Source organism: Lactuca saligna, chromosome 8 (assembly GCF_052625555.1).
Source record: "Lactuca saligna cultivar CGN05327 chromosome 8, ASM5262555v1, whole genome shotgun sequence".
NCBI classification, from domain to species: domain Eukaryota; kingdom Viridiplantae; phylum Streptophyta; class Magnoliopsida; order Asterales; family Asteraceae; genus Lactuca; species Lactuca saligna.
The window spans coordinates 17,444,408-17,459,375 of NC_136424.1; the positions used below are offsets into that span (position 1 = coordinate 17,444,408).

The window sequence follows — 14,968 nt, forward strand, 5'->3', positions numbered from 1 at the left end:
TTTAATATTTTGAAGAATTTCAACAATGAAGATGGACACATGAGGTATGCTTGATCATTCCATAATAAGCGAAGATAAGATGCACATATAACCATCAAACAGATTTTAGTTACATATTTGCTTATTGGATTGTATTTTCTTCCTTGGGTTTGATCATGTCTTGAATAAGCTGCTCTTTATTTAAAATTTTAATGAATATAGATGGTCAATTAGAAGCATTATAGAAAGACATGGAGAATATGCTCCATGCCTTCAAAATATTATAATTGTAATTGATAAAAACGACAAACATGTTAAATTTTATTTAAGTATTTCTGCTTTTTTAAATGTCTCAATGTTCTTGGTGTTTGCCCTCTTGTGTGTATATATAGATATGATACAAAATATTAACACTACGAAACTAACAAAGTTCAAAAACGAAATAGATAGTACATATGGTAACACTAAAAGGTCATAGAGCAACGTTACTTTTTTCCTATTTACAAAAAGGTCCCTAAACTTAAGGATGATGGTCACATTTGACTCATAACAATAAATAATAATTCAAGAAAGAAAGGTAGTATACTTAACGTGGGTCTAATGTCAACCAAAAGTGAGGTTTTAAGTTTTAACACTTTCTTCAAGTGGTTGTTTGCGACTTAAAAACAATTTTAGAAAAATATTATTACACAAATAAATATGAATTTAAACATGATTTGTTTTATTTTGTTGGGTACAAAATAAGACCTCAAATAAGCAAAAAGTTAAAAATAATTAAAATTCCGTTTATTTGTGATGTTTGAGAACTAAAACAAGTTAAAATTTGAATAATTATTTGTAGTAAAAAAAAAGACTTAAATGAAATTCTTTTAATCTAATAAATCGGGAAGAATTTAGTGACAGGATATGAACATCATTAGAATACTTTATAAACAATTTTCACGTCATTTTATATGTAAAGGTTAAGTGCCACATGAACATATGTTTTGTGTATTCTTCATTGATCAAGTAAAGGTAAAATCATGAACATATTTTGAGGTTTGGATCCATGGACACAAGAAAAACATATGATGCATGATTTTATAGAAACCAACCAAAGATATAAATGAATCAGCCTTTATGACAGTTTTTTTTTTTTTTTCCACTCTTCCATCAACAGATTTAAATTACAAACACACCCATATAAACCAGATTCTCATAAGTCATAACAAAAATATAAAAATGATTGAATTAATAAAGACCAAAACAAGAGCAAGTTGAAAGGATTCCAAGTCTCTTTATATACACAAAGAATTACAATACTACCATTACTTCCTCCATTTTTAGCCTGTATCAACTTGCATATACAAATCTATAAAAAAAATCATCAAAAATAAACAAACACAAGTACACAACCATTCTTCTACAACCAACAAAAATCAATATACCACGAAGCTTCCTTCGCCTCCAAAAGAATACTCTCTCCTCGAATCTCATTCAATCTACAAACCCTAAAGAAGCCTATGTTGACGTACACCCTTCCCAAAATGAGGTTGCATTAACCTCACATACAAACCATTCTTCTCCATCAAAGAATCATGCCCACCTTCCTCAACAATCCTCCCACCATTAATCACAACAATATTATCAACATGTCTCATCATAGCCGCTCTATGCGCTATCAAAATCGTCGTTTTATTCCCCATAACCAACGTATCAAGCGCCTCTTGAACCACCCGACTCGACTCACTCTCAATCGCCGAACTCGCCTCGTCCAACAACAAAATCGGCGCGTTTTTCAAAACCACCCTCGCTATCGCGATCCGCTGCTTTTGACCCGGGGTCAACTCCACCCCTCGCATCCCCACATGCGTGTCGTACCCGTGCGGCAAGTTGCTTATGAAATGGTGCGCGTTAGCAATCCTCGCGGCTTCCTTGATCTCCGCCTCGCTCGCGTTATGTCGCGCGTAGATTATATTCTCTTTAATCGTTGTTAAGAAAATCGCGGGTTCTTGTTGGATTACGCCGAGGTGGTTTCGCAACCATCGGAGGTTGAATTGTTTTAAATCGCGTCCGTCTAACGTGATGCTTCCAGAAACCGGATCGTAGAACCGTTCGATTAACGAAATGATCGTGCTTTTACCGGATCCGGAGACGCCGACAACCGCGACGGTTGTCCCGCCGGTTACTTTGAGGGAAAAATTGTTTAGTACGAGGATGTCGGGGCGCGTCGGGTAGGAAAAGTCGATGGTTTTCAACTCGATGGAGCCGTAGACGTTTGGTGGTTTTAACGCGGTGGGGTCGTCGGGGTCGATTTTGGGAATTCGGTCGATTATTTCGAATACGGAGGTTAGGGATTTTCGTCTTTTGAGAATGTAAGGGGCGAGACCGAAAGGCTCGACAAGGGCAAAAGTGGAAAACGAAAAGACGATGTAGGATTTGATAGCGGTTGGGAGGTTGACGTGATGGTTTTTGATTGAGAGTGCGGTGTAGTAAAGGAGGAAGGCGTTGCAGGCGAAGAGAAGGAATTGGGAGAATCCGAAGGCGAAGCCGATTGTTAGGCCGTGGAGGAAGCTTTTTGTGAAGATTTTGTGGAGTTGGAAGCGGTAAAGCTCCATTACTTTGTTTCCGGCGCAAAACGAGACTACAGTGTAAATGTTTCTAACGGAATCTTCGAGGACTAATGATGCTTTTCTGTGCATTTCTTGGATGCCTTTTGAGAATCCAGCTAGCCATAGTTTCTGAAAAGTGTAAATTGGTTGGTGGAATGGAATGACAAACAATACCTAATGAAAACCTTAAAAAACAAACGAAAGCAAGAAACACATGTACAACATGCAATCTGACGTGTACGTACCTGAGCAATAGCGGAAACAGTAAGAACAGGTACTGTAGCCAGAGCCACTAAAGCCAGCCGCCATTCTAAAAGCATCCCAATCAGCAGTGCCACAAGAACAGCCATAACATCTTGTATAAAAATAGAAAGTCGGTTGCTAAAAGCAGCTCTCACAAAAGTTGCATCATTTGCTAACCGCATTGACAATGTATCAGCACTGTTCTCTTCCTCATCAAACCACCCAATTTCATTCCTAAGCATTGCTATAATTGGAAAAAAAAACAATCATCAAATTAACCTTAGTAGTAAATTACATTTTTGGTCCCTGAATATAGTCGATTTTTGCAATTTTGGTCCTTATTTAAGCTTTTTGTACGTTTCGGAACAGGGACCAGAGACATTACAAGAACCTCAAATATGGACCAAAATTGCAAAAAATGACTATATTCAAGGACCAAAAATGTAATTTACACTAAACTTAGTGATTGAGGAAGAAGAATTACTAACCAGAAAACATCATTCTCCTAACTCGTTCAGTCATTTTCTCCCCCATTATCCCAAAATAGAAATGCTGCAAAAAATTTGCTACTACAGTAACAACACCCATGCATGCGATAATTAAGCACCATTTATCCACTTCATTTCGCGTATGTCTGTGGGTGTCATTTTTGTAATATTCTGTGACAACTAGGGCGATTACATACGCAAGAAGAGGGTTAAAAGCACCGAAAATCGCAGCACCAATGCTTCCCAAAACAGCATAAAGCCATTCAGCAAAGCTAAGTTCCACAAGCCTCCACATTGATGGCGGATCTTTTCTATCTTTCTTCTCCTTCACTGATTTGACTTTGACTTTGACTTTGACCGGATGGTGATCAGAACGAGAATTAAGTCGACTGAAAGTTTGTGAATGTGACCTTTCATTATCCGGATCAGATGTCAACAGTGGTGAAATTGGTGATTCGGGGTCAGAATTGAGTGATGTTTGACGTGGGATTGAATGGACATCGATTTTTGGTAAATTTGGTAATCTTTTCTCGAAACTGTCTTGTCTTTTTATTGGTGGCGGGTTTTCTGTTCCATTTTCAACTGTTTTTTTTGGAGATCCGTGTGAGTTGTAATTGGAATCTGGAGATCTTGCTGTGTGTAGGTTGGAGGCTCGCTGAAGTGAGGGCGATTTCGTAAATTTGGGAGATGATGGTTCTTGTGAAGTGGAATCTTTTTCGATTTGGAATGTTGAGGTCTCGTTGTGGGTTCTTGCAGGCATCCTAAAATGATATCAAATAAACTCATTAATTGTTTTTTCATAAATTAAAATTACTCATAAGGAGTAAACTACACCTTTGTAATTTACTTGATCTAATATAAGAGTTTAAGAGCATCTCAAATTACCTTTTTGGGAGTTTAGCTGCTTCTTCACATCTTAAAAGCTCTGCATATAACCCATCTGAAGCTATAAGTTCATCATGTGTCCCAATCTCCATTAACTGACCTTCCTCCATCACAGCTATAAAATCAGCATTTTTAATTAAAGAAAGCCTTCTAGCAATTATAATGGTTGAACGACCCAACATTAACAAATCCAAAGCCTCCTGAACAGATCTTTCAGCTTCAAAATCAAGTCCACCTGTCACCTCATCAAGAAGAAGAATACAAGGATTCGAAAGCACTGCCCTTGCAACAGAAAGTCTTATCTTCTGTTCTTCTGTTAAAGATAAACCAGCCCTACCTACCTGAAACCAAAACATTTTTTTTTTCATTAGGTTAAAAGGGTAAAAATGTAATTTCATATACTCTTTTGGTTTTCAGTCACCTGTGTATCGTATCCTTTTTCAAGTGAGCTAATGAATGTATGTGCATGAGCTGTTTTAGCTGCATCTTCAATTTGAAGTGATGTGGCATCTCTCCCATAGGCAATGTTGTCCCTGATACTTAAGCTTAGTAATGCAGGCTCTTGAGTGACTAAACCAATTTGACTCCTTAGCCATTCCAATTTCAGGTTCTTGATGTTCTCTCCATCTAGAAGAACTTCACCTGAAAAAGAAAACAATAAATAAAAAAAAAAAAGAATATATTATTAAATAAAGGGAGGTATTAGTATTATACTATTACATCAGTTCCCATAAAAGAAATAGTGTTAATGTCATTAGTTGTCAACAAACTGTGAGCATTTTGCACTTTAAGTCCCTAATTGTTTTTTGAGACTCAATAGATCACTGAACTAATACTTTTGTAAGAAATAGTGTGAAGATAGAAAGAAGTAACATATTACATACCTAATGTAGGATCATAAAACCGTTCCATAAGTGGAATAATGCTACTTTTACCAGATCCATTTCTTCCAACAAGTGCCACAGTTTTCTTAGCAGGAACAGTGAGATAAAAGCCACTCAAAATCGGTATCTCAGGACGTGACAAATAACTAAAATAAACATTTCTAAACTCAATATTCCCTTGAACAGAATCAAGAATGTTTCCCTCATTATCAACACTGGATGATGAACGAGCAATCATCTCAAAGAGTCTATATGCTGCAATCCTTCCTTGCTCAAATGAATAAAAATTTGTAGCTGCTTGATTCAACCCAAGCCCACTTAAGATAACAGCAAAAAGAGCTGTGACAATTTCGCCCCCATGAGCATATTTGTGTATAACTAAAAATCTTCCAACATAAAGCTGTAAAGCACAAGAGCAAATTGCAAGCCCATATGTGAACCCAAGTCCTAACCCTTGTACAAGACTTATTAGAATACCATATCTTAATGTAGCTTGTAGTGAAGCTGCATATGAGTATTTTGCTAGTGTTTCGTTTGTGAATGCGTATAATGTCCTCATGTAAGAAAACGCCTGCAAAATGAAAATACGTTACATGTTTTTTTTTTCAATAAGTAACCACAAAATAAATGTTAGTCCTGATCTATTTGTTAGATTTGATGATGACTTTAATACTTAACCTGTTCAGCAACACTAGCTGCTTCAGCATAAGCATCTTGAATATTCTCAGCAAGTCTATGGAGAAATATATTTGATATTCCTCCTGCAGCCACTATAAAGGGGCCAGTTAATAAAGTCAGCCCAGCAATTTGCCAACAGTTGAGGAATCCAATTGCAAGCCCACTGAAGAATGTAGCCATGTTATGGATATAATTACCAACCTGCATTAATGATAATGATGGATGATGTTAAAGAAAATGTTACATGTTAATTCCAATAAGCAAAACTTGATGAGAAAGGAACGTACTTTTTCACTAAGTGCAGACTGGATAAGCAATACATCACTTAATACTTGACTCACAATGTCACCATTGTTGCCATATGTGTCGAAGAAACTCATGTCTTGATTTAGAAGTACTTGGACATATCTAGACCTAATAACAGCTGTCTGCCTTTCTCCGGTAAGAATCCAACATGAAACCTCTGAATGGAAGAGTGATTACAAAAGGGGAATTGTGAAAATGACAGATAAATGAGAGTAGATAAGGATGTGTACCTATCCAACCAGCAGCAAAAACACCACCAGCAATATAAAGAAGGGTCAGAGCAAGCTGCAGAAATCATGAAAGTGTATCAATTTATGGTTTTATGATTTTGATCTTATGAACAGTTGATATCGTGAAGCAACTGATTTTGAATCTCATTAGAAAATCCTGATGATTCAAAATGATCAGAATTCATTGATGATAGGAGGAAATCTAATAACTAGATTCACAAATAACAATATAATTGTTTTCAGAGCTGAAATTAAAAACATCACCAATTTTGGATTTGAAATTTCTTTATGAAGAAAAGAACAGCAGCTCACGATTACTTGTGGTTCAGAATGAAAAGCATAAAGTTCTAATTACCTCTTTGAACCTATGAAAAAGCAAATCCGAACTCTCATCGCCATGACTCAACAACTGAATGATCTTAGCAAAATAATGCAAGTAAACCACAAGCGCAGTCCCATGCGCCGCCGCAGCAACCGATCCAACTACCATAAGCACCCAATCAAACCTATCAGCACACGCGAACAGCCTCGAAAACGGCACTGTTTCCGGAGGCTGCTCGATCTCCTCCGTCTCCTCCATTACATCATCAATTTCTGTAGGAACCGCATCGTTACTTGTGTCTACGTAAGGAGACGGACACTCCGACACCTCCGACACCGGCGTTAGCGGCTGTTGCCGCGGCGGTGACCAACCAAATAAACCTCTTGATACCATCATATTTACAATCTCGCAAACCCTCACAACAAAAAACCCCTAGTTCGAAATTGACACCCTCAAAATCCTAAAACCATAAAGAAATTACAACTTAAGTTCATCGATCCGGGGAAGTATGAATAGATTCTTGTTGAGCTCGTTGAGATTTCGCTCTCTGTAATCTGTGTTAAAGAAAGCAAAAAAGGAGGACGAGAAAGTTGACTGGGAGACTGAGGTTTCTCTGATTCCATCTTGTTTTTGTTCGAATTGTCTGCGTATCAGACGGCTTTACGACGTCGTTTTTCAATCGTCGAGGATTGTGGGTAGTGCTGGTTGCGGTTCATCGGAGATATACTGCAAAAAACGACCCTTAAGTTTTAGGCTTTTTAAATACTGGTCGTAATTTTAGTTTTAATGCACAAACACATCCTCAAGTTTATCCTAAAAAATATGATCTTCATAAGTTATAACAAAATAAGACTAAAAAGATTGTTTTAGATTAGTAAGATGAATTACAAATTATATGAATGTCTTATAATGGTGTATGGGGTTTAGCTCATACATAAAAATGATATGACAACAACCAACATGGTAAGCCTACAATTTACTAGGCTGACCACCATTCAGCAGCTCAGACCAATTGAATAGTCGGAAAAACAATATTTTATAAAATCATTTTTGCAAATATTATGCAACATCCTGGGAAACACGGAAAAAGCAACACTATTATACTGAAGGGTACTACCATTGCAACCTTCGGATAAAAACATAGCTTGGTCAATGAAGTGAGAACTCAGACTTTCTCGACTGTGTATAAGGGCCTCAATATACATCGATAAGGACAAAACCTTCTCACACAAGCAATTTGACAATTTGGCCATTCAACACCTAACATAAGCATCGGAGAGCAATATCGGGGCCTATCCATCGGCATCGGAAGAATCGTGCTCTTCATCGGGCTCAACCTCTAGTCCCTCTTCCTCGGAAGGGTCCTCCTCCATCTCTTCTTCATCTACCATTATCTAGGCCTCATCCTCAGATGCAGGTAGCTAATACTTGGTCTGACGCTCCGTGGTCTGACGCTCCGTGTAATAGGGGTCACCCGATAGTATGGGGCCAAAGCATGGACTTCCCCCCAAATTCATCCATTCGGCCATCTATATAAGAAAGTATTTAGTCAGTACAATGTCTTACTATGTATAAATCAAACACGTATATAAGCATCATACATACTCAATAATTTATTTATCATACACCAATCTTTTTCTTATTTGTTCTTTTTTTTTTCCTTCCTCCCAACTCTTTTCAAGTTGTATGAATATTGGAAAAAAGGTCGTTGGAATATAAGAGAATGATAATCATTTGAATTTATCTATGTGCTTGATTTATTCTAGAAAATAACACACACACACACACACACATATATATATATATATATATATATATATATAGGCTTAGGGAATATGTGATTGTTATGTAGCTAAGCCTATATATAAAAACCTCCAACCTATGATATATATATATATATATATATATATATATATATATATATATATATAAACTAACCATGCTATCTCGTTTACTATTCTTCATTAATCACGTGGCATAATAACCCGGTTAAATTTGTGTTATTTTTCTTCATTGTATCTAAGAACTTAAAGAATTAAAAGTCAGACCATATATATATATATATATATATATATATATATATATATATATATATATATATATATATATAGGCTTAGGGAATATGTGACTGTTATGTAGCTAAGCCTATATATAAAAACCTCCAACCTATGATATATATATATATATATATATATATATATATATATATATATATATATATAACTAACCATGCTATCTCGTTTACTATTCTTCATTAATCACGTGGCATAATAACCCGGTTAAATTTGTGTTATTTTTCTTCATTGTATCTAAGAATTTAAAGAATTAAAAGTCAGACCATTTAATCAACCCTACCAAATTTTAAATGAAAACTAATAGAATAAAAGATAAAAGAAGAACATGCAATAACTCAATCAAGCTTTTCACAAATTATTCGATATATTTTTTCAATTAAATAATAGAACATTTGAGTTATATTCGTTAAAAGCATTGATTTTTTATTTTCCCTATAAACTTCAATGATGTTTTGCAGTAAAAATCATTGAAGTTTATAGGGAAAATAAAAAGTTATACTGGTGGCCGAACATAAAAGCTCGATATAATTGATCTTTTTCATTCCATATTTTAACTTCAATGATGTTTCTCATTCCATACTGGTGGCCGAACATAAAAAGTTTATAGGGAAACTTCAATGATGTTTTACAGTAAAAGATCGATATAATTGATCTTTTTCATTCCATATTTTAACTCAAAAAGTTATACTGGTGGCCGAACATAAAAGCTGAAATTGCTACCTATGTGAGCAAGTGTCTGACTTGCGTCAAGGTCAAAGTAGAGTACCAAAAGCCATCAGGAGTACTACAACAGCCGGATATACCCGAGTGGAAGTGGGAACATATAACCATGGACTTCGTAACCAAGCTGCCTGAGACATCGGGTGGGCTTGATACCATATGGGTAATCGTAGACAGATTGACCAAGTCTGCACACTTCCTGCCAATAAAAGAAACCGACAAGATGGAGAAGTTAACCAGGACGTACCTCAAGGAGATTGTGCGACTGCATGGTGTACCAATATCCATTATCTCCGACCGAGATAGTAGATTCACCTCGCGGTTTTGGCAGTCCCTACAAAAATCTTTGGGAACTATGCTTGACATGAGTACGGCCTACCATCCACAAACCGATGGGCAGAGCGAGTGAACCATACAAACATTGGAGGACATGTTGAGAGCATGTGTGATAAACTTTGGTAAAGCATGGGATACCCATTTACCGCTTATCGAGTTCTCCTACAATAACAGCTATCACATTAGCATTAAAGTCGCTCCATTCGAAGCTCTCTACGGTCGCAAGTGCAGATCACCCTTGTGTTGGGCTGAAGTGGGGGATACACAGCTAGCTAGAGGGCAAGTCTCTAATAACACCCTCACTGGTCCTGAAATCATAAGGAAAACCACGGAAAAGATAATCCAAATTCGAGAGAGACTGAAAGCATCCCGAGATTGGCAAAAGAGTTATGCGGATAAGCGACGCAAACCCTTGGAATTCCAGGTCGGTGATTGGGTACTACTAAAAGTTTTCCCTTGTAAAGGAATGATATGTTTCGGTAAACGCGAGAAACTAAATCCAAGGTACATCGGTCCATTCAAAATCCTTGTTAGGATTGGGCCAGTAGCATACAAACTTCGATTACCTCAAGAACTCGATAAAGTACATCCCACATTTCACGTATCAAACTTAAGGAAGTGTCTGTCCAATGAGACACTCGTAATACCACTCGACGAAATCGAAGTTAACGAAAACCTCTACTTCGTGGAGGAACCAGTCGAAATCATGGATCAAGAGATCAAGAAAACGAAATAAAGTCGTATTCCCATCGTAAAGGTCCGCTGGAACGCCAAACGAGGACCGGAGTTCACTTGGGAACGTGAAGATCAAATAAAACAAAAATACCCGCATCTTTTCCCAAACTCTTGAAGTCCCAGTCAGAATGTAAATTTCGGGATGAAATTCCCTCTAACTGGGGATGATGTGACAATAGTCAACTTCGGGTCAAGTCAAAGTCAACGAGTCAAACCGTTCGACTCAATTAACCCTTGTATATTAGGGTTTACGTTATGTAATTATTGTACAACTCGCTATTTTAATGAGAAAACATCATTTGGAAAATTCGTGTGTTTAATTTTCCTTAGCCTTGATAGTGATAAACAATGAACCAAAGCGATGAAACACTATTGCACACTCATCGGGAGTGTGTAGGCTGCTAAAACACGGCTTAACGGGGTTTACGGACCTTACGTTGCGAAGCCGGACACTCAAAAAGGTCATAAACAGAACCTCTTTAAATCTCTTTCACTCTATCTCTCTCTATTTCAAATCTCTCCTAAATCTCTCTCCGTATGTGAAATCTCTCCAAGTATTTCAAATCTCTCCTAAATCTCTCTCAAAAACCTCTTTTGAGTTTTATAATCATTTGGGGCATCCCGACACTTGACTTGGTAAAAAACCACTCAAAAAGGGGTGATATCTTGGAAAATAGCCTCTTAGGGTCGAAGCCTCTCTATAGGGGCCAAGTCCTCCTTGAACCGAGGCCACAAGAACCGAGACCGACGTCCCCTTGAGTAGCCGCAACCATCTGGCCGCATCCACCGAGCCGAAGCCTCTAAGCCACAGCCACCAAGTTGAAGCCTCCTCGGACCGCAGTCAACGACCAAGCCACTCCGGTTCATAGGCTGCTGAGACCGAGCCGCAACCATCTGGCCGCAGCCACCGAGCCGAAGCCTCTGAGCCGCAGCCACCAAGCCGAAGCCTCCTCAGACTGCAACCCCCTTTCCCCTCGGACCGCAGTCAGCGACCAAGCCACTCTGGTTCTTAGGCTGCTGAGACCGAACCCTCGCCAGACTTCGGATTTTCCATCCTTTTTCCGGTTTTCGATCACAACTCCGATTTAAGCCCGCTTCTAATTATTTTTAATGGGTGATTTTCACCCAAACTTGTATTTTGACATATAAGGTCCCATATATTCATAAATTCAACATATTTTTAAGAAATCCTTATTTAAGAATACAATCCATTAAATAAGATTTTGTGGTGGAGTGTTGACTCTTCCACAATGTTTGACACAAGAAACCACCCCATACCCACTCCATGACCAACCATTGTCCTCCCCACCATCCCTAGTTACTTCATAATCCTTTCCCACTCATTTCCCTCCATTTCCACGCCCAAAGAGCTGGAAAATCCACTCTCTCTCTCTTCACTTCACTCACTTTCATTCATTTCCACCAAAGATCCAACACCACTTTTCTCTCAAATTCTCTCTCACAAATTCGAGATTTCCAAGTCATTTTCAGACTTTCCTTCTACATTTGGTAAGTATCATCACTCTCCTTATGGTTATTACATTTCCTTTTACACAAATCATTAATTCCTTACACAAACTCCATTAATATTGTGTTAGATTCTCAAATCTTCAAGCAATCCTCCAAGTGTTCTTGAGTTGAACACTTCTCTCCTTCAACATCCATCCACTAAAATCACACAAGGTGAGTTCATAACCCCATTTTTTTCACGTTATCTTAAGTTTTAAGGGGGGGGGGGGGAATACAAGTTAAAACACCAAGAACACCACTAAATTCTTCTAACAGCTTTCATCAGAAAAGTTGGACTCCATTCATGGACTGTTTTGGATAGCTTAAACACTTTGGTTTTATAAACTGTACTATGTGAAAATAGTTCAAGTTATTAGCTTTAAAATGACTACTTGAACATCTCCATACGATTTGTCTACAATTTATGGTGATTTTTACAAAACTGTCTATCATTTCAAGAACAAATTTGAACCAGTCTGTAATTATGGACTTTTTCGCACGAGTTGGAGGTCACTAAAAATCATGGGGAAATTTATGAACAAACTAGACTCATTTTCCAAACTCTTAGAATTTACGGATTCTGATTTGTACTTGTGATGATTTTTCTACAAATTTTCTAAGAAGAGTAATAGAAAATGTTAACAATAGAAAAATGTTATCAACTTCATTTCGCCTTGTAACATGTTGAGCAAGGTGTATATCTTTATGGGATTGATTGTTATTGAAACATATGATATTTTGTCTTAGTATATAGACATACATCGGTTTAATAAATGTATTTTTTCTATATAAAGCATAGAAAATAACAAATTGGTATAGTCAAAGTACATCCATTACATACAAACACTTGGATAAACTATGTTAAGTATAGTTTATGTACATTATTACTACTACCCTTGTTGTGACAAACTATAATAGGTATAGTTTGTGATACATTTACATAAAGAACTTATTACTAAAGGGTACATTTATAAATAAAGGGGTTTTCATTACATTACACGTAAATTCGTTAATGACTTTTGTGAGACATTCGCTTCATTCTATAAATAAGTCTTGTATTGTAACTAGAGTCTCCTAGAGGGAGAGCGTGATAGTTGTATATAGATCTATATTGGGTCTGACAAACCCACGCCTTAGCTGCATGCAACAGCTAGACCGACAGGTCTGAGGTGACAAATGTCATAACATTTCCGACGCCTGAAGAACGTCGTTTCGGGCTAACTAGGTCATAGCATGGTTATAATAACTCACCCTAAGTATTAACAAACACATAATTTATGGGGATTTCATTAAAACCAAACGAGTCTATGTCAATTTTAAACTTGCATTGTTTCAATATAATTGTGACAAATTATTTGTACATTCCGATCTTTGGGTTTTAAGACTACATCTACACATTAAGGAAAATATTGGATTTTCTGGAACAAACACTACTTTTACAAGAAAAGGTTTTCATAACTACATACAAAAGCTTATGAATTCACCAACCTTTGTGTTGACACTTTTTCAAACAACTTGTATTCTCATGAAATCACTAAATAGGTAACCAAGTGCTTTTGAGGATGGGACGTTAAGGCTGTTGGATTAGTGTCTAAGTCCATAACTATTTTGGTATGTACTTGACCCGATGGTGCATGGTCCTTTTGGGTTGCCTTCACCAAAGCAACTTGATAGGATGATTTATGGAGAGTAAGGATTAAATATGATTTATTAATGTATTATGAGAATAATATATTAAAGGAGAAATCATATTGTTTAATTAATGTTAGTCAATAATTAATTGGTAATTAGTTTTGTGACTAAAAGAGATTAATTAAACTTAAGGGACTGGAATTGTAATTATAGGATAATTGCAATTTGGGCCATGGATTGCCTTATATTAAGGGATGGACGAATTCTAATGGGAAACCCATAAGGAAATCATCCATGGGCTTAATTAAAGGAGTCTATGGGTTGCTTAGGGCTTAAGCATCCAAATTAGGGTTTCCTTGTTAGATAACCCTAATAGCCCAACTATATAAAGACCCCTTAAGGCTCAAAAACGTGGCTAATGTTCTTGTAAGGATTTACACACGTTTTTGGCAGCCTCCATCCTCTCTCCTCTTCATCCTCTTGCTTATGGTGTTTGTGAACCATTAGAGGAGTGACACTTGTGACTCTAAGCCTTCCAAAGTCAATTCAAGGAGGAATTGTGATTGTTATTGCTACATAACAATCAAGGTATGATCTTAAACCTAATTACATGTTAATATGATTACTTGTATGCTAGAATTAGGGTTTATAGTCTTGGATTCAAAGCATGTACAATAGAGAAACCTAGATCCAAGCATTAGGGTTTGTATGAGCACATAGGATGTCTTATGACCAAAACCCATCAGTGGTATCAGAGCCTAGCTTGGTTTCAATTGTATTGATGCATTGTATAACTGGAAAATCGTTTTTTTGGGCTTTATGGCTGAGGAACTCGGCGAGTACCACAGTGTACTCGGCGAGTACAATGTGGTACTCGGCGAGTTCGAGCGTCAGATAATGCTTATCTCGGGATTTCTTGCTGTTTTTGCATTGGGATAATTATCTTATCATATTAGATCAATATAAATCCGATTTTATGATATATATGACTATATTCTTGATCTAATTAAAGATAATTATCAATTAACAAGATAATTGTTTCCTTATAAGATAATTGATTAATTATTTTGAGTAAATTGATAATTTGTTTTGCAAGAAATCATTAAAAAAATCAAATATGGATAATTATGTAACTAAATGTTAGTGTAGATTATTTGTTATTTGATCCTTGTTGTTGTGAAAAGTTTCATATTTTCCCCTTTAGGTTTTATAGTTTAAATTTGAACCCAAAAGTTTTGAAGTTTTGAAATTTAAATAGTTAAAACCCTAATGTTTTGAAATGTTTCAAAACTTGCCCTCAAGTTTTGGAATTTAAAAGTTGATTAAAAGTTTAATTAGAAATGTTAAATTCTAAA

General features: G+C 36.6%; 1 protein-coding gene across 1 annotated transcript; it reads right to left on the reverse strand.

Moving 5' to 3' along the window:
• Positions 1–1,184: 1,184 nt before the first annotated feature.
• On the reverse strand, positions 1,185–7,309 carry LOC145012268 (ABC transporter B family member 6-like). Its single transcript, XM_078971058.1, has 10 exons — positions 6,640–7,309; positions 6,285–6,339; positions 6,036–6,211; positions 5,749–5,949; positions 5,071–5,641; positions 4,608–4,828; positions 4,187–4,527; positions 3,302–4,062; positions 2,816–3,057; positions 1,185–2,699 (listed from the first exon to the last, which is right to left on the reverse strand). The coding sequence occupies exons 1-10, from the start codon at positions 7,000–7,002 to the stop codon at positions 1,470–1,472; spliced, it is 4,161 nt and encodes a 1,386-aa protein (XP_078827184.1). The 5' UTR covers positions 7,003–7,309; the 3' UTR covers positions 1,185–1,469.
• Positions 7,310–14,968: the final 7,659 nt, after the last annotated feature.